General features: G+C 47.1%; 1 protein-coding gene across 21 annotated transcripts in view; it reads right to left on the reverse strand.

Annotated features, from left to right (window-relative positions):
- NCOR2 (nuclear receptor corepressor 2) overlaps nt 1–18397 on the reverse strand; it is a 414582-nt gene that overhangs the window by 205229 nt on the left and 190956 nt on the right. For all 21 annotated transcript variants that reach the window (XM_084819282.1, XM_084819284.1, XM_084819296.1 and 18 more), the window contains one exon: nt 3408–3587. In XM_084819282.1, coding sequence (XP_084675408.1) covers nt 3408–3587 — 180 coding nt within the window. The remainder of the gene's footprint in view (nt 1–3407; nt 3588–18397) is intronic.

The following is an 18397-nucleotide window of genomic DNA, read 5'->3' on the forward strand; positions in this document are numbered from 1 at the left end:
GGATGAATGAAAATGGACACAGATACTGGCCTGAGCTAGCCAACGGATTTAGGCATGGCTTAACGTCCATGAAAGAAGTGATGCCTGAATGAAGGTGGTGGTGAGGAGAGGAGAGGAGAGGAGAGGAGAGGAGAGGACAGGAGAGGACAGGACAGGACAGGACAGGACAGGACAATGGCAGGCATATGAGGCCATCTGTGATACTTGACCTGAAAACACTGGGATTGGAGGCCGAATCTCCATGTTGCAAACTACAACAGACTTTGGTTTTGGCTTCCATTTCCCACTCTTTTTGGGGATGCAATGTTAGGAAGTCTCAAGGGCGTTTGCTTTGTTTGCACAGCCTAAAAATGTACTTTATTATCTCCTGGATACCTCCCACAGACAGGGAGAAAGAAAATACACTCAAATACAAGAACATATTCCCGATGCTGCTGCAAAAGAAGCGGTATACATTTTGTAGGTATTGGTCAGTATCTCAAGAACCAGTGATAATCCAGTTTGGACACTAACTCCTCCATACTTTAAATATTTCCTCTTGTGACTAATCGAGAAGGCGCTGTCTATAACCTTGTATGTGTGCGCGTGTATGTGTGCGCACGCGTGCGCGCAAAAAGCAAACAGAGATATCAGGTAAGCCAGTGTGGAGCAGAAGAAATATCATCGAACTTGGACCAGAGAGACCCGAGTCTGGTTCCACACTCAGCCATGAAGCTCACTAGACAGCCTTGGAAAAGCTACATTCTCTCAGCCCTCCTACCTTACAGGGTTTGTAAGGAGGACACACACAAGACGTGTGCCATCCTGAGCTCCTTGAAGGGAAAGTGGAAGGCAAAACCTATACAGATAAAAGGCTGTTTCCCAACATTCTGTCACACTCTAGAGTGACTAAGAAAACAGTGCCCAGGAGGGCAGCCATGCTGATAGTGACACGCTTGATTCCTCATTACTGTGGTCACCAGGGGCAGGAAGGAACATCAGCTCCCACCCCAATGCTGTTTCCAAATGCACCCTTGAACTTTATCCCATATACAGGCAAAGAGCTGCCATCTGCTCCTATTAAAGCCCTGCACTTGAGGGGAACTGGGTAGTATTACCTTACACACCAGGACCTCCAGGAAGATAAAATGACTCCTAGAGACTCATTCAAGTGGGTGAAGCTCAGCACATACATACATACATGCCACACATCACTTCTCCACTGCAAATCCCCTCCCTACCACATCACTTTGCAGTGAAATGGCCATCCCTGTTCACCACCAATCACTTTTTTCACTCTAAGGGAAAGTTTGAACAAAGGATTTCCAATCTCACTCAATGCACTCTCGGCCAATACATTGTACATGCATCCTAAGACACATGTCCACGGTTCTGAGACAAGTGAAGGCATGAGAAAAAAACAGAAAAATGGCGGGGGGGCCCCCCTGGAAAATCACCATGTTTTTCTGGGGATTTCTGGGAAATGGGGGGGAACCCCATTTTTCCAGGGTTTCTTCCATTTTTCCCCAAGCCTTCACATCTCTAATAGTTACTACTGATAGGGATGCTGGAGAAATTCGAGAGGGATTAAAATGAGTTCAGATTTCTAAGAATCCGACCTGCGGAATCTGCTGTGGAGCGACCCCCCTCAGGCCATGCAGAGCCCGTGGACTTTCGGATGATTTTTTTACTTTCCCGAAATGTATGCATATAAATCCGTAGAAAAATACATAAGTTTCTGCAGAAGAAACATAGAATAGAATGGGGGGCAATACACCAAATGTTATGTACTGGGGTAAATTATGTAAATACTTACGTAAATACTTATGTAAATAAGAGAGCCAGTGTAGTGTAGTGGTGAGAGTGACGGACTGGGAGCCGGGAGATCCGGGTTCTAGTCCCCACTTGGCCATGGAAGCTCACTGGGTGACTTTGGGCCAGTCACAGACTCTCAGCCCAACCTACCTCACAGGGTTGTTGTTGTGAGGATACAACGGTGAGGAGGAGGATAATGTAAGCCGCCTTGAGTTCCTTGCGAGAGGGAGAAAGGCGGGGTATAAATGCAATAAATAAATAAATTATGTAAATACTTACGTAAATACTTATGTAAATACTTAACGTAATTATTTCCATATTTTTCCACATGATGAAAAAAAAAAAATTCGCATCTGTCTGTGGGCGAACGACAGAACAAAAGGCATCTGACAATCCGCAAAACACAGCCGGAGTGGATTTTACACAGTCTGTACGTCCCTAACTACTGATATCAAAGCCCTGTTGTCCCCAAACACTCTTTTAAATGAAGGCAATAAGTGAAAAATCGTCCAAAGGTTTGCTACTCTTTATTGGTCCACAGGGGTGTAGATATTCAACCTGGCCTCACAGAATAAAATAAGGGATATGGAACATCTCTTCTCACAATCCCACTGCCATCTCCCCCCAGATGTAGTTCCAGATGTTGCAGCCACTCTACTGGGCCTGGAGGAGAAGCTGCTTCTCAAATCTCTCCTCTTTTCACCCCCTAAGCCCTTCCGATGCCACTGTTACAGACAGCAACAGAAAGCAGGTGTCTGGGATTGATTAAACTTGTTCTGCTTGGGGGTAGTGGAAGATTCTACTGCATGCACAGAGAATACAGCCTGGCTTTTCCTTATGACAAAGCACCTGCTACCTAAAAATTAATATGCATGGGGGGGGGGGGGGCTCGTTGCTACCTTGAAAACTAGGGCTCTGGCAAAACTTCTCAAGCAAACCGTTTTGAGTGCACAGAGACAGCTTTTGGCTCCCTCTGTCCCCACCTATCTTTTTACATCTACTAGCTGCTGTTCAGTGCCCCTCTGGGAAGTTACTTTGGCTCCATTTTTTGTTTTCCACCAGGATTGCTTTTTCCTCACAATGGGACTCCAGCCTATCAGGGAATACGTTGTGAATAGGACAATATCTCATTGCCAAATATCCAATCAGAACTAGCACTGTAAAAACAATCAGAGGCCAAACAAAGTCAATTCAGAGTGAGGGCAATGATTCCTGTATCACATTGGCCTTACTCTGGATGGGCGGGGAAGGAACAGGGCCATCTTTGCTCTGAATAGAATGCACGTAAAGCTGGGTAAGAAAGGGACTGCAGCTACTATTGTGGCTGCCACTGTCTAATAGCTGCCCACCACCCATCATACTACTGTACTGGTAACATGGGTGAAAACTTTGGCCCTGTTTGCAGGATGTTCCCACACTGTTTGTGAACAGAGTTGCAAAGTTGGATGCTGTATTTTGGCTCAATCTTGTTCAAAATCGAAAAACTGGTTCACATCTATGATTGGTTACATTTTGAACCAAGCCAGGTTAAAATGCCAGCTATAACCTGAACAGCAGAGAGAAGACTGTGGGAGGCAATTTCAGCAACAGCAGTGCTTTGGGGGAGGAAATACCTGTTTCTTTCTCAGCTTGACGATCTGTTGTTCTACCATGGTGATCTCGCGATCGACCCGGTCCATATTCTGGATCAGCTCCTCCTTGGACAGCCTGGATGGTAACAGGTCCAGTTCAGAGTCAGGATGGGCAGGGCTGACTGGAGAAACTGGTTCCAGTTTTCCGGTTATGCCTCGATCCTGCAAAGTTGAAAGGGGGACAAAAGCCTAATTAAGAAGAGAACCTTGCCTAGCCATTAGAGATCTCAACGGGGATCCTTCAAGAACAGCCTTCCCCAACTTGTTGCCCTCAAGTCATTTTGGATTACAACTCCCAGCATTCCTGACCACTGGCCAAAGCGGCCAGGATGATGTGATTTGAAGTCCAAAACATCTGGAACATAGAAAGCCAAGTCAGACTCTTGGTCCATCTAGCCCAGTATTGTTGACACAGACTGGCAGCAATGGCTTTCCAAAGTTTCAGGCATGATTCCTTCCTAGACCTACCTAGAAATGCCAAGGATTGAACCTGGGACCACCTGCATGGAAACTACTTGCTCTGCCACTGAGCTATGGCCTTCCCACATGGAGGGCAGCAGGTTGGGGAAAGCTGGTCAAGAAGTTTCATGGGAATTCCAGAATTCACCGCTTGAACACTGTAGCCATGTGCTTTGGTTTTACAAACACAGCCATGGCTTCCCCTCCCAGGCCTTTTACATTCCACACACATTTATTTGGTAGTAGCCAGTAATCACTTTTGCGAACCTTTCAGTCATATGGGCCTTCTCCGCTCTTCCTCCAGAGGACAGATGGCTCCGTTTATAACTTTAAACCACCGAAAAGCCACATGGCCGTCACTCAAGCAGCTGCTCCATGCAAAGAGGCTCACATCCAAGTTTGCTACCTTAATTACCAGCTGCCTCCCCAACCAGAGACAAGGTGGCCATTGTTCGGTGGTGCCAACTGACATTCCCCACCCCCTGCTCGCCAGGAGCCCCCGCTTTTTTCTGGTAACTCGCTGTCTCTGGACAGCTGCCAGGTTCTCTGGCCTGCCTTGAGCCCAGCAGGTGGGGTAATTCCATCACCTCAGCAGGCATGTTACCTGCTACACAGACACAGACTCTTGCACACCTATTCAGCCCTGTCAAATTGTTTCTCAGCCCAAGTTCAGCTCTCCCTGTGGACAAGACCTTGTATTTTACACTCAGTTTATAAGCTAGAGTGGAAAGCTGTTGGCTTGGAGGCAAAAAGAAAGAAAAGAAAAAGAACATCCTTAAAAATAAAGAGATTTACCGTGCAACCTCAGAAACCTCCAAGGCTAGCTCTCCACTTTGGCAGGCACGTGAAGCGGATCACACCGAGAGTGGTGGGAATAAAAGCCGTGGCAAAAACAAGTCCACAAAAAACCGCTCGAACACAAAGTTTTGCGCTAGCTTGCTGGCTGACACATACCTGGTTTAGTGCTTTGGGGTCTCTGGTCTCCCCTCTTTTTAGCCCCCACCCCACCCCGCAAGCCCTTTGCAGCTTGAAAGAACAGAACTGAACATCTGAAGCTGCCTTACAGAGAGTTCAATCATTGGTCCATCTAACCCAGTATGGTTTACTCTAGCAGGCACTGACTCTACAACAGCCTTCCCCAAACTGGTGCTTCAGGACTGCTCAGGTCTACAAAAATAGGACTGCATGAACAGATGGAGCCACAAACTCTGAAACATTATGCAGCATGATGGAGTAGGAATGAACCTGAGTCCTTATGCTGGCAAAGCATGTGCTCTCTCATATTATTATTGTCACGACATTTTATTTTATTTCGAACTAAGGCAACAAAATAAAGGCACAAAAAGAAGACGATGACCATACATAATAATAAATCCAGATCACTACAGAAACAAAGGAATTCACTCAATACAATGCTTAGTCTATAACCGATATGCTTATGGAACATCTGCAGTAAAAATGCCTAACTGGAGCTCAATACCTAATGAAAGAATAAAAATACAATTTATACAGCATATAAAAGCAGTATATGTAATCATGTGTTATTGTGTGCCTGTGTGTGCATGCATGTGTGTGTGTGTGTATTGGTCAGAAAAAAATATAAGCAACTGTACTTGGTTAGAATTTGATCAAAACTTTGAAGGACTTCAATACAGGAAATAAATGGAAACCATAGTGCCATAATATCTTTCTTAAAGAAGGGATGACTTGCTTGTTGCGGAGTAAGTTTATACATAGTCATAGTCTCCTAAATTTTAACAACCTGCTGCTTTTTATTGGGTTGCTTTGGAGACTTCCAGTTACATACTATACATATTTTTTGCATCATTCTCATCATTGCTGGTGTTGTTGCATGTATATGGTGCTTTACAAAGCATCAGAGGACAGGTCTTTAGTCCTGAGGGGTTTAGAATCTTAATCCGATTCTCCAATCTGGTGCTCTCCAGATGTGTTGGACTTCAACTCCCATCTCTGCCAGCCAACATGGCCAATCTCTTGGAAGCCATAAGGCACATCTGGTGGGCACCAGGTTGTTGGGGAAGGCCGATTTAGAAACTGCCACGCGCAAGAAAACAGAGGAAGGGGAGAGAAGTGGAGGGGTAAACACAGGGAGGAATATGTGATCATTGCAATTACAGATACTTAGGCTTAGTTAGTTACAGTGGGATATGGGGAGTAAAGGGGTTGTGCCAAAGGCTTCATGGAAAAAAATCAGCCACACGGCCCTCCCGTGAGCTACGGCACCACCCTGTCAAAGCAATGTGTGTTACCGAAGGAGACAAAAAAAGAAAAAGAAAAAAAAAGACTACTTCCCTCCCCAGATAGCTTCTCACTTTCCACTCTCTCCCGTTAATTGTTCTCTGCAACAGCTGTTCGCCGCTCAGGGCGGTTTTATGAAAATCCAGCTCCCCCCCCCCCACTTCTTTACAAATCACGTAATTATACCAGTAATCCTAAAACCGGGAATAAACATGAAATTGTGGGGGAAAGGGCATATATGGCTGCCAAAACATTGTTCAGAGGAATGAAGTCATTGTTTTTCTCCCCTTAGGGAGACAGAATCCCAGACACCTCCAGTTGCTACAATCTCAGGTCGCAAGGCTCCTAGAGCTGGCTGCCAGTCAGAATAGACCAAACGGCAGCCAGTCTGGGGCAAGTCGTGAGAATATTCCTTTTATCTCTCCTGAAGCCCCCAGAAAAGCCCCACTGGATCAGCCCAGGAGGTGAGCATCCTGCTTCCAACAATGGCCATGTCTCAGGCCCCTGGCCAACCCGAGGCCAGGAGAGATCTCTTCAGAGGAGGAGGGTTGGGATTCCACTGCTAAGCCCTTTCTCCCACAGATGACGCGGGGCAACCTGAGGAGCCCTGTCAGAATGACGTCTTGCCTGGGCCTGCGAAGAACCCCTTTCAGCCCATCCTGATCCCTGCCTTGGTCTCCAACTCTCCTCTCTCATCCCACAGCTCTCCAGAGCACCGGTGGAACAGGTGGGAGATTCAAGAGTCATCATTGGAGAACAGCCTGGCTGCCAGAAGACTTATTTGCTCAGGGTCTATTCAGGAGGTAGGGTCTACTCAGAAGCAGGAGAAAGTCCCTGCTGCAGGCAATGAGGAAACAGACCCAGCTGCAACGGCTGAACGATAGCTGGTAGCATGTATATAACCCAGGGGTGGGGAACCTCTTTCAGTCACAGGGCTGAGTTCCCATCTGCAGAAGCTCGTGGGGGCCGCATTGCTGAGGTGGGCAGGACAAAATACAAAATGGGGTGGGGCCAAAGGCAAAAGGAGTGGGGCCAACGGCAGCTTAAAGCTTTGGGAGAGGCATTTCAACATTTTAGAATGGGGGAAAACCTGCACAAAAGCTGGGAAACCACCTAATGATAGGCAGTCATGGGGAAAGGGGTGGAGCCAGAGAAAGGGGTGTGGCCACCTGGGGAACACTGGAAGGCCGGATTGGTCCTGAGTTCTGCACCCCAATTATAAGCCCTCAGTCTCCTCACAGACCTTTGCTGGGTTAACAGCTCTGTTACACCCTTTTCTCCAGGCTCCTCGTTCACAGTAGGGATGTTGGAGAATTTCTCCACGAATCTCCGGGAGGCCGAATGCCAACGTATTCAGCCCCCTGAAATTGGTGGAGAAACGGTCCCCCCACCCCCGGGATGGGACTTACCTTCGGTGAATGTCCCTGGTGGCAGCGGTTCGGTGGCGGCGGCCGGTCTTCCGACCGGCTGCCGCTGCCGCATTTCCAAGTAAAACAACAACAACAACGAACGTGATAGGCTACGTAAAGATTTACGTAGCCTATCACGGCTAGATTTTCAAAAAACACCATGATAGGCTACGTAAATCTTTACGTAGCCTATCACGGGTGACTTTGGGGGAAAAAAAAAAGCGCATACGCAAATGGCGGCGCCCATGGGCGCCGCCATTTGCGATCCTTATTTTGGCACGGGTAGTCTACGTAAATATTTACATAGACTACGGCGAAAATAAGGGCAATGCTATTTGCGTTGCCCTTATTTTTGCCGTAGTCTACATAAATATTTACGTAGACTACCCGTGCCAAAATAAGGAACGCAAATGGCGGCGCCCATGGGCGCCGCCATTTGCGTACGCGCTTTCCCCCCCCCCCAAAGTCAGCCGTGATAGGCTACGTAAAGATTTACGTAGCCTATCACGGCTGACTGCAGGCCAGGGACACAAATGGCGGCGGCTAAGGCCGCCGCCATTTGCATCCCGGCAGGAGAACTTTCACGGCTGGAGAGGCGGGGCGCTCCCCTCCGGCCAGAATTTCGGCGGGGAGGGATGGGGCGCCTCCCCCCCACCCAGAATTTTGGTGGGGAGGGACGGGGCGCCTCCCCCCCGCCCAGAATTTCAGGGGGAGGGACAGAGCGCCTCCCCCCCCCCACGAAGCAAGCTTCGGGATCAGGTAAGTGACTTTCGTCCATCCCTAGTTCACAGACACCAGCTAGAAGAACACAAGCAGATCATGAAGGCAAGAGCCCTCTCCTGCTGTATCTCCCACCACCACACAGATAGCAATTCGTATTCAGTGGCAGCCTCCAAACTTGGGGCTCCATTTAGCTACCATATGTAATGACAGGCAATAGAGTTACCCTCTACAAATTTATCTAATCTCCTTTTATAAAGTCATCTAAACCAATGGCCATCCCCATGTCTTCACATCAAATGAGCGGATTAAGAACGTGAGAAGAGTGCTGCAGGATCAGACCAATTGAGTTCAGCATCTGCTTTGCCAAGTCACCCACCAGATAACTGCTTATTGCCATAAGCAGGGCAATATCTCACAGCAAATGGTATCCGCTGGCATTTTCTGCCGCTCAGACAGCTCCAAAGCAGTCCACCCCCAGGGCTGTGCTCCACACATGTGGGAAAGCGACATCAGAGGGCATTAGCCATGCAGGTGTTCTGGGATCCAACAGATTTAGTAAAAACATCTGGATGACCAAGACAAAGTGTTGAAAGCCATTTGTTTTGACTAAGTATACTGAATCATAGAATCATAGAATAGTAGGGTTGGAAGGGGCCTACAAGGCCATCGAGTCCAACCCCCCGCTCAACACAAGGAATCCAAGTCAGGGCATCCCTGACAGATGGCTGTCTAGCCTCGTCTTGAATGCCTCCAGTGTGGGAGAGCCCACCACCTCCCTAGGTCACAGGGTTCCATTGTCCACTGAGCTCGGCCCTCATGTGTAGCTGATAACACATGCAGCAAAATCTTGTGATACTAGACTATAAAATAGGGGTGGAGAACACATGACCCCGCAGCCCCCCGGTGTGGCCACTGACGCCCCATCAAATTTGGCAGCACTAGCAGCACAAAATAAAATCAGCAAAAAATCTGGCCGTTCCAGCACTATGGAGCTTTTAGCACTACCTGCAGCTAAAAGAGTCAAATTTAACCTGAGAACGAGCTAAATTTGACCCTTTCAGTGACCTGTTGTGGTTTGCCACCGAATCTTGGCAGCGAACTGCTAATTCCACCTCCATCCCCAGTGCACCCCCAAATTCCCCAACCCTGTTATATAACACTATAGCCTGCAGGTAAATAATTTATCCTTCATATACACACACAAACAAGAATAGCCGGTCAGGGAGAAAGAGTCAAGGCTAGCTTTTCCACCAAAGTCCTAGTTTTCTATGTGAAAGGACTCCCCCACCCCACCTCACCCCACCAGGGAACATTCCAACAAGAATCCCTCCCACCTGCAGTATGAAATGGTAGAGTCACACAAGAGCTATGCATACAGAGCAAACCTTAGGGTCAAACTAGCCATGATGTTTAATGTGTTTTTGCACTTAATATGCATGGGGCTTTTTTATGCACATAGCCATGGGGGATGGGATGAAATGATAATTATCGGGGTTGCAGCCGGTGGGTGGGAGTTCAACCCTTTCTTTCTCTGCCACTGTCTTGATGAAAAATAGCTCATCTGAAGCTGCAATTTGCCTCTGTCCAACTGTGAGTCTCTGTACCTTCCCTCCCTTGCTAGGGTCTCCTCTCTCACACATTTCTCACAGTGCCAAATGCTCAAGTGAACAGACGAGGAATTTACCACACAGAAAAACCCTGAGCCCCACAAGGCTTTTGCAGAGACATCTCCACAACCACCCCTGACCTGCTTTGCAAGCCAGGGCCCCGGGAAAAGGTCCAAGACCAGACCAGGCCTACTATTTTTAGCACCCAAAATGAGGCAAGGTGGCATCTGGATTCACAGCCTTCAGCTTTTGCAGGTTTGGCTTCCTCTCCTCACACCTCTGCGGCTGGCATGTCTCTCTCTGATGTGAGATGAGGGGAACGTTTGGTGATAAGCCTCATATGCTCTCATGCGGAGATGACACATAAATTTGCTAGGCCCAAACTCCACATGGGGGTAGGGGCTGTGTTTTTCACACTGTGTGTGCATGCAGGATAAGCGCTGCTGCTGCTACAAAATAAAGTTGCGGGGGGGTGAGAGAAAGTGGAGGAGAGAACCAAAGAACCAGGACAAGAAGCCACATGAATTAGATGCAAAGGTTAGCTTTAAGGAAGGAGTGGATGCTAGGGACGTCAGAGAAATCCGTCGATGGGGGGTGGGGGTGGAGTTCGATGGGTTTTCCTAGGCTTGGCCCCTCCAGACGTCATTTTGGTTCCTGTTGTTGCACCCAACTCAATCTGCAGCGCATCAGGCCAGCTTGCGGATTTTCTGGGAATTTTGTGCCTCTTTGCTGTGTGTGTGTGTGGGGTTCCTGCGATTTGTACAAATTTGGCCGTAATTATGGCTGAACTTGTGTGATTTGTGCAAACTACAGCCAAACTTGCAGAAATTGCAGAACCTCCAACCCCACCCCACCCCAATCACAAAAACGCTCCTGGAGTTCAGGGAACAGTCTGCAGCTCAGCTCACAGACACAAAGTGAGTCGTACACGCCATGGAACTCCGTTGAGCCAAGAAAGAACTGGATTTCCCAGCAACGGACATCCCTAGTGGATGCCATATTATTCAAGTCAGAACAGAAGCTGGAGCACGGTCTATCTAACACAGCAACCCATCTAGGAGATCCCTCTATGTCTTTTCTGAAGTACACTAAATGAAAGAGCTGCAGCTCAGCTGTACCATACATGCCTTGCATGCAAAAGGTCTCATGTTTGAACCCTGATGTCTCCAGGTAGTCTGGGAAAGATTTCTGCCTGAGACCCTGGAGAGCTGCGGTCAGCCACTGTAGAATGATAGGAATTGCAGTCCAACACATCTGGAGGACAGCAGTTGGGAAAGGCTGGTATAGATAATCCTAAACTAGATGGACAACAGATCAGAATCAGTATAAGGCAGCTTCCTGCATCCTTGCCTTTGCTCACATCATGACACAGTCAATGCTTGTGTGTGTTTATTAGATGTTTCTTCCAGCTGAAAAGAATCTTTTGTTTTTAAATGGCTTACAGCCAATTAAGAACAGCAGACAAAACATATAAACAATTGTAAGAAACAAACAAAACCTCTTTATGAAACAAGACACACAACTGACTTTCCTTCTCCTGGAGGCAAAGGAGCTCTGTCTTTATCTGTTGCCTGAATGAGAGGAGAGAGGCAGCCATGCAAGAATCCTTCGGGATGGAGTTTCAGGGGTATGGTGCCGTCACTGCCCCCAGCAGCCAGCAATCACACCTCAAACGAGGGTGGCAAACCCTCAAGCAGAGTGTCCTCTGGCTTTCTTCTTACTACTGGGAGGCGCGGGGAGAAGGAACCCGTGAATCTGCAAGCAGTGGCATAGAGCAATGGGAAAGCACCTTCCCTTTGGACCAGGGACAGCATGCAGGCCTCATCTGGCCCACAGAGGTTCTGCATCTGGCCCGCAGAGCGGGATAACAGCAGGGACGGGGGTCTCAGACAGCGTCAGGAAGGGTGGCTACTCCTCCTGGGGGTGGACAAGCGGCTTCTCATGACACATACCGCCCCCATAGGGACGGTGTGCGCTGTGTCAAGCCAGGGACTCGGCTAGTGCCGGGAGGAAAGGCCACTCTTCCCAGCACCATCCAAATCCTTTTCCCTGTGCCCCCGGCATGGAGAAAGACAAAATAACCTGGGAGCGGGGCAATGATGTCAGAGGCTGTGGGCCCATCGACATCATCCAGCCCAGCTGGTGGGAGGCAATCTGCCCCCCCGCATCAGTTCCTCACCCCTGCTTTAGGGAAAGGTTAAATCAGATGGGGGTTTTACGTTTAGAAAAGTGACTTCCGCTTAGAAACTTCATTGGTGTGTGAAGCAACCTTTTCAGGAGCAAGAAGCTTCTATAGGCTTCTGTAGGGCTGCCCTTAAAAAAGAAAAATAAACTGGCTGAGAGTAACGAGGAGGGCAGTCAACTGCCTAAAGAACCAACAAATCAGAGGAGTGTTAAAACTGAGCAATCGATTAAACCTGAATGAGTTTGCACATTAAATTCTGCACGCACAAAATAGCATAACCTCTTTGGTTTTAGAGGATGTGCACCTGTGACCCAGGAGACACCATCTTAGATGAGAAATTCTCTCCTGTGTCAGAAGGAAAGAGGAATGCCTTCTTTGGCTTGAAAATAATTGCAATTAATCCTATGCTGTTCCATCTTATTGCTCCTTGTACTGTTATTGTAGTTCCAAATTCTTTTTAATAGTGTATTTAAATACACTATTAAAATAGTGTATTTTACTATTGTAAATAGTGCATTTACTATGACTTTGGGCCAGTCATAGACTCTCAGCCCAACCTACCTCACAGAGTTGTTGTTGCGAGGATAAAATGGAGGAGGATTGTGTAAGCCGCCTTGGGTTCCTTACAAGAGGAATAAAGGCGGGATATAAATGCAATAATTAATTAATTAATTAATTAATTAAATGTATTTGCATTGTTATTGCAACTGAAATTGTTTTAATAGTGTTTTAATAGTGTATTTAAATGCATTTTTAATATTTATATTTGAACTGCTTAGAGATCTTTTAATATTAAGTGTTATAAAAGAATTATAAATAAGTAAGTAAATAAATTGCACCTGCCACCCAAGTTTTTTCAAATGTTTGGATTCAAAGCAATTAATATAAAGCTGAGGGGAGCTGCCATCCTGACTTCTTGAGGGAGGGAGGAACAGCATTTTTATAGATCAAAAGGATCTTTAATGGATTAATCAGCTAACCACTGCTGCTCTAGAAATAAAGAACAAGAGAAATACAAATTAAGGGACTAAAAAAAAAGGCCTTGGGGCTTCTAAAAAAAATAACAATTGAACTGCAGCACAAGCAACGGCCTCATTCACACGGAACAGCAAGCCAAAATTCTGGGGAATCCTGACCTACTGTGAATGAGCTCTGTTCCCTCCCACTAGGATCCTCCCAGTGGCTGCACGAGCAGCTAAACTCACTAGAAACGTTTTGTTAAGCATGTCATCCAGACAGGTTATATTGGCATATAGGTCCCTAACGTGCCAGGATTTGTAAACCAAGAACAAATCCTGGTTTACTATCTTTGCTTGTAAAGGGAGCAGCAAGCTAGGATCCCTGGTTCGGATGACAGGCTAAACATCTCTAGAGGAGTAGCCATGTTATGCCTGTGGCAGCAAAACACAAACAGATATTTGTGCCAACTTCAAGACCGACAAATGTATCATTGCATAAGCCTCTGTGTGTGGACACTAGCCACTGATACTACTGAGAGGAGTCAAGCAGGAGGAACTAAGCTGCGTGCACAAGTAGGAGAAGCGGCGGGATGGGGATGGGGGGTGGGCAGTCGACAAGAGAAGTGGTGTGGGGGGGGCAGGAAGGAGGAGGAGGAGGCCAACTAAAGTGATCAAGGGGTTGGAGCAGCTCCCCTGTGAGGGAAAGTTAGAACACCTGGGATTATTTAGCTTGGAAAAAAGGCAGGTAAGAGGAGACACGACAGAGGTGTACAAAATGATGCATGGTGTGGAGAAAGTGGATAGGGTGACATTTTTATTCCTCTCTCATCACTAGAACCCAATGGGGTCATCCCATGAAGTGGATTGGTGGGAGATTCAGGATAGATAAAAGGAAGTCCTTCACACAGCGCAGAGTTAAACTATGGAACTCGCTACCACAGGATGTAGCGATGGCCACCAATTTGGATAGTCTCAAAAGGGGACTGGACAAATTCCTGGAGGAGAAGGCTATCAATGGCTACTAGTTCTGATGGCTACATGCTACCTCCAATAGCAGAGGCAGTAAGCCTATGTACACCAGTCGCTGGGAAACATGGACAGGAGGGTGCTGTTGCATTCACGTCCTGCTTGTGGGTTTCCCGTGGGCAGCTGGTTGGCCACAGTGCGAACAGAATGCTGGAATTCTCTAGAATCCTGGTTTACCATTCTGTGCAAATGTGACCATTACATCTTTAAGGTCCCACAAGTGTGTGTGTGTGTGTGTGTGCATACACACGTGTGTGTTGTCTAACAGACAAATAGGTGCTACGCCACTGGAATGCGTCACCTAGTATGTCTCTGTCGTCATTGTCCTTTATGGAGAGCTGGGGAAAAGCAGAAAGGAAAAACGCTATTCTGAGCCTAGTTCTTTCCCTATCATCTCATTTATGGGAAGAAATGGGGTGGGTGAAGCACCCCAGTGCCCTTTTCACCACTCTGTTATCAAAGAAAGGAAATGAGATTTCTAAAGCTCACATTCAAAGCGAAGAAGGAGAAGACGGGGAAGGGAGGAAAGCAAATTTCCACTTGAGACGCATTTGAGCCAACAGCTTTTGAAATGGAAATGTCGCTCTTTGGAAGCACTCAAATTTCAGAAGGGACTGGGGGGGTGAAACTCTTTGTGGTAGCTGTTTGAATGCTGGCTCCCAGGTGATTGCTGGGGTGGGGGAAGCAGAGAGGAGAGAGAGAGAGATTTGTCAAATCATTAATCAGCACCAGCAAAGGGTACTTATGTTGGGGGCACCGGCATGGATTGACGGGCCAGTGAATGCTGGCCGCTTTTATTCAATCAATTCCACAAATGAGATCGGGCTTCCCCAAGGGCACCCCCATCATTCCACAGCTGGGCCCATTGAGGACCCAATTACATTATGAACTTGGCTCCAAACGAGAAAGTGCTCCCAGGCGGGAGGAAATTGCATCCCGTCCCTGCCCCAGGCGCGAGGATGGGCACTGAAAGGCAAGGAGAACCGAGAGGCCCTTAAGAAGATGAGCAAGTACGAAACAGTTCTTTCCGCTTGACATAACAATTCACGTTAGGATTACCATGTTATCATTCCTTCTCCTCTCTGTCTTACATGGGATTTGTGTGTTCCGATTAGTACCAGTGACGGATCCAAACAACTGTTAGCATTTATATTTTTGAAGGAAGGGCATGCTTGGGGAAGCGCCATAGCTCAGAGGTAGTGAACTTTCTTTGCATGCAAAATCCCACAGGTTCTATCCCTGGCATCTCCAGCAGCAGAGCTAGGAAAGTCCCCTGTCTGACAGAACTGCTGCTATTCAGGGTAGACCAGGCTAGACCAGGATAAAATGGAGAGGAAGAAGAGGATAACATAAGCTGTTTTGGGTTCCATGCAAGAAGGAAAAAGGCAGGATAGAAATGCAATAAATAAATAAATGTAGAGGTTTGGGACAAGGTGTACAAAATTATGCACGGTGTGGAAAATGTGGATATGGAGACATTTTTCTCCCTCTCTCATAATACTAGAACACAATGGGGTCATCCCATGACGTTGATTGGTGGGAGATTCAGGACAGATAAAAGGAAGTCCTTCACACAGCACATAGTTAAACTATGGAATTCGCTATCACAGGATGTGGTGATGGCCACCAATTTGGGTGGCTTTAAAAGGGGGCTAGACAAATTCTTGGAGGAAAAGACTATCAATGGCTACTAGTCCTGATAGCTCTATACCACCTCCACTATCAGAGGCAGTATGCCTGTGTACACCAGTTGCTGGGGAACATGGGTGGGAGGGTGCTGTTGCGCTCATGCCCTGCTTGTGGGTTCCCCGTCGGCAACTGGTCAGCCACTGTGTGAGCAGAATGCCGGACTAGATGGACCCTTGGTCTGATCCAGCAGGGCTCTTCTGATGTTCTTATGACTTAAACTCCTAGCATCCCTGACCATTGGCCATGCTGGCTGGGGCTTCTGGGAGCTGAAGTCCAAAAGATCTGGAGATCTACCTTCTGTTCACTCCTGGTATAGACAATACTGAGCTAAATGGATCAAGGGTCTGACTTGGTATAAAGCTGTTTCCTATGTTCAACCCTTGGTGCTTCTCTGGAGCCTTTGGTGCAACCTTAGGTCTTCTTTGGACCGGGCATCCTCTAAACTATGGGTGTTGAATTTCTTTCAGCCCAAGGGCTGAATTCAATTTTGGAGAAGCTCTTGGGAGCCACACTCTGGTGGCAAGTGGAGCCAAAGGCAATGGGGGCAGTGGCAAGGGCAAAAGGGGCAGTGCCAAAATACCAGCATATTTTAGTTTAAATCTCGTACTGCCAGTAACTAAGCCTTAGGAAAGGCATTTCAACCTTTCAGAATGGGGAAAAAACTGCATGAAGTCGGGAAACCACCAAATGATTGGTGGTTGGGGTAAAGGGGATGAGGCCAGGGGAAGGGTGTGTGGCCATCTATGGAACACTGATAGGCCAGAATGGGACCTCAGGCAGGCCACATTTGGCCCTCAAGACTGACGTTCTACACCCCTGATCTAAATTAGACCTATGTATCACCTCCTTTACTCTATCTTACAAATGACAGGCTGGAACACTTTCAGCAGGTCCAGACACATCTTCCCCCCAACACACATACACTTTTTTTGTCCTTAACATCCAACCTGAAGTAGTGTTGTGGGGAGTTCAAAAGCTTGCTCACTATTCCATGATGTTTTAGTTGGTCCTAATAATTAATAATAAACCCCTTCATGGATCACTGCCCCTTCATGGATCACTGCCTTGTTGTGGCGAAGGGGCTTGCGTAACTCAGTGAAGCCATAAGCTATGCCGTGCAGGGCCACCCAAGACGGACAGGTCATGGCGGAGAGTTCTGACAAAATGTGGTCCACTGGAGAAGGAAATGGCAACCCACTCCAGTATTCTTGCCAAGAAAACCCCATGGAACGTATTACAAGGCTAAAAGAGATGATGCTGGAAGATGAGCCCCTCAGGTCAGAAGGTGTCCAATATACTACTGGGGAAGAGTAGAGGGTATTTCCAAGTAGCGCCAGAAAGAGTGAAGCGGCTGGGCCAAAGCCGAAAGGACACTCAGCTGTGGATGTGTCTGGTGGTGAAAAGAAAATCCGATGCTGTCAAGAACAATATTGTTTAGGAACCTGGAATGTAAGATCAATGAATCAAGGTAAGCTGGAGGTGGTCAAACATGAGATGGCAAGATTGAACATCGACATCTTGGGAATCAGCGAACTAAAATGGACAGGCATGGGCAAATTTAATTCAGGTGACCATCATATCTACTACTGTGGGCGAGAATCCCTTAGAAGAAATGGAGTAGCACTCATAGTCAACAAAAGGGTGGGAAAAGCAGTACTGGGGTACAATCTTAAAAACGACAGAATGATCTCAGTACGAATCCAAGGCAAACCATTCAACATCACAGTAATTCAAGTCTATGCCCCAACCACTGATGCCAAAGAAGCTGAGGTTGATGGGTTCTATCTTCTATGAAGACCTACAACACCTTCTAGAACTAACACCAAAAAAAGATGTCCTCTTCATCATAGGGGATTGGAATGCTAAAGTGGGAAGTCAAGAAATCACCAGCGTAACAGGCAGGCATGGCCTTGGTGTACAAAATGAAGCAGGACAAAGGGTAATAGAGTTTTGCCAAGAGAACACGCTGATCAGAGCAAACACTCTTTTCCAACAGCACAAGAGACGACTCTACACATGGACATCACCAGATGGTCAATATTGAAATCAGATTGATTATGTCCTTTGCAGCCAAAGATGGAGAAGCTCCATACAGTCAGTAAAAACAAGACCTGGAGCTGACTGTGGCTCAGATCATGAGCTTCTTCTTGCAAAATTTTGGCTTCAATTGAAGAACGTAGGGAAAACCACTAAACCATTCAGGTATGACCTAAATCATATTCCTTATGAATATACAGTGGAGGTGAGGAATAGATTGAAGGGATTAGACCTGATAGACAGAGTGCCTGAGGAACTATGGACGGAGGTCCGTAACATTGTTCAGGAGGCAGCAACGAAATCCATCCCAAAGAAAAAGAAATGCAAGAAAGGAAAGTGGCTGTCTGAGGAGGCTTTACAAGTAGCTGAGGAAAGAAGGGAAGCGAAAAGCAAAGGAGAAAGGGGAAGATATATCCAACTGAATGCAGAGTTCCAGAGAATAGCAAGGAGAGACAAGAAGGCCTTCTTAAATGAACAATGCAAAGAAATCGAGGAAAACAACAGAATGGGAAAGACTAGAGATCTCTTCAAGAAAATTGGAGATTTCAAGGGAACGTTTTGTGCAAAGACGGGCATGATAAAGGACAAAGAAGGCAGGGACCTAACAGAAACAGATGAG

The sequence above is a fragment of the Heloderma suspectum genome, chromosome 13, assembly GCF_057233095.1.
Source record: "Heloderma suspectum isolate Gila_16-S chromosome 13, 16-S_ref, whole genome shotgun sequence".
Taxonomy (NCBI): Eukaryota; Metazoa; Chordata; class Lepidosauria; order Squamata; family Helodermatidae; genus Heloderma; species Heloderma suspectum.